The sequence below is a fragment of the Rhincodon typus genome, chromosome 14 (assembly GCF_021869965.1).
Source record: "Rhincodon typus isolate 14 chromosome 14, sRhiTyp1.1, whole genome shotgun sequence".
NCBI classification, from domain to species: domain Eukaryota; kingdom Metazoa; phylum Chordata; class Chondrichthyes; order Orectolobiformes; family Rhincodontidae; genus Rhincodon; species Rhincodon typus.
The window spans coordinates 1,004,492-1,005,202 of record NC_063345.1 but is presented as its reverse complement, the minus strand read 5'-3'; the positions used below and the strand labels follow the sequence as shown (position 1 = coordinate 1,005,202).

At 54.3% G+C, this 711-nt stretch overlaps 1 protein-coding gene across 1 annotated transcript in view; it reads right to left on the bottom strand.

Moving 5' to 3' along the window:
- The window catches only part of LOC125484848 (adhesion G-protein coupled receptor G2-like), a 9,257-nt gene that overhangs the window by 4,211 nt on the left and 4,335 nt on the right, over nucleotides 1–711 (bottom strand). Inside the window, exon 4 of the mRNA XM_048605249.1 lies at nucleotides 228–511. Within this exon, the coding sequence (XP_048461206.1) occupies nucleotides 228–511 (284 nt within the window). The remainder of the gene's footprint in view (nucleotides 1–227; nucleotides 512–711) is intronic.

The following is a 711-nucleotide window of genomic DNA, read 5'->3' as shown; positions in this document are numbered from 1 at the left end:
CCCCCACCCCCCCCCTCGGGGGGCCCCCCGCCCCCACTCTGGGGGGGGGGGGGGTGGTCCCTGCCCCACACTCTGGGTGGGGGGTCCATGCCCCACACTCTGGGGGCCCGAGCTGAACTTGTCTCTCTATTGGCCCTGATCAATCCTTCACACATGGCAATCAGACCATCTCTGCAGGAGGGAACACTGTGACCTGCTGAGGTACAGGTTGGTCACATTACACTGACCTTGGAGAGTGTTGAAAATGGTGAAGAAATATGTGAAGATCACTTGTGCGGGTCCCCAGGCGAAGAACGCAAATCCCCAGGTGAGTCCGAGCAGGATGGTCAGGCTGATACTACTCTTCAGATGGTGCAGGGTCTGGGTCATTGTACTGCTGCTCAGTCTCTGCATCCTCATTGCCTGAACCTGACTGAGCACCACGATAAACATGGCCAGGTTAATGAGGAACACCAGCCCAAAGTAAACTACCACCGACAGGTAGAAAGCTGTATCATTCCTTAGCCAGCAGCTGCAAAGACAAACAAAGTGAATTCATTCTCATGTTTAAACCATCCCATCGTAACCAGTTCATCCCCCAGAATCATTACAGCAAAACAACACACTCACAAAATCACACAGACAGCACGGCAAATGGGAGAGTTTACCACACACAGCAACCAAACCCTCCCTATCTCCGTCACCCCCTCCTACCCCTACACCCCCTCCCTA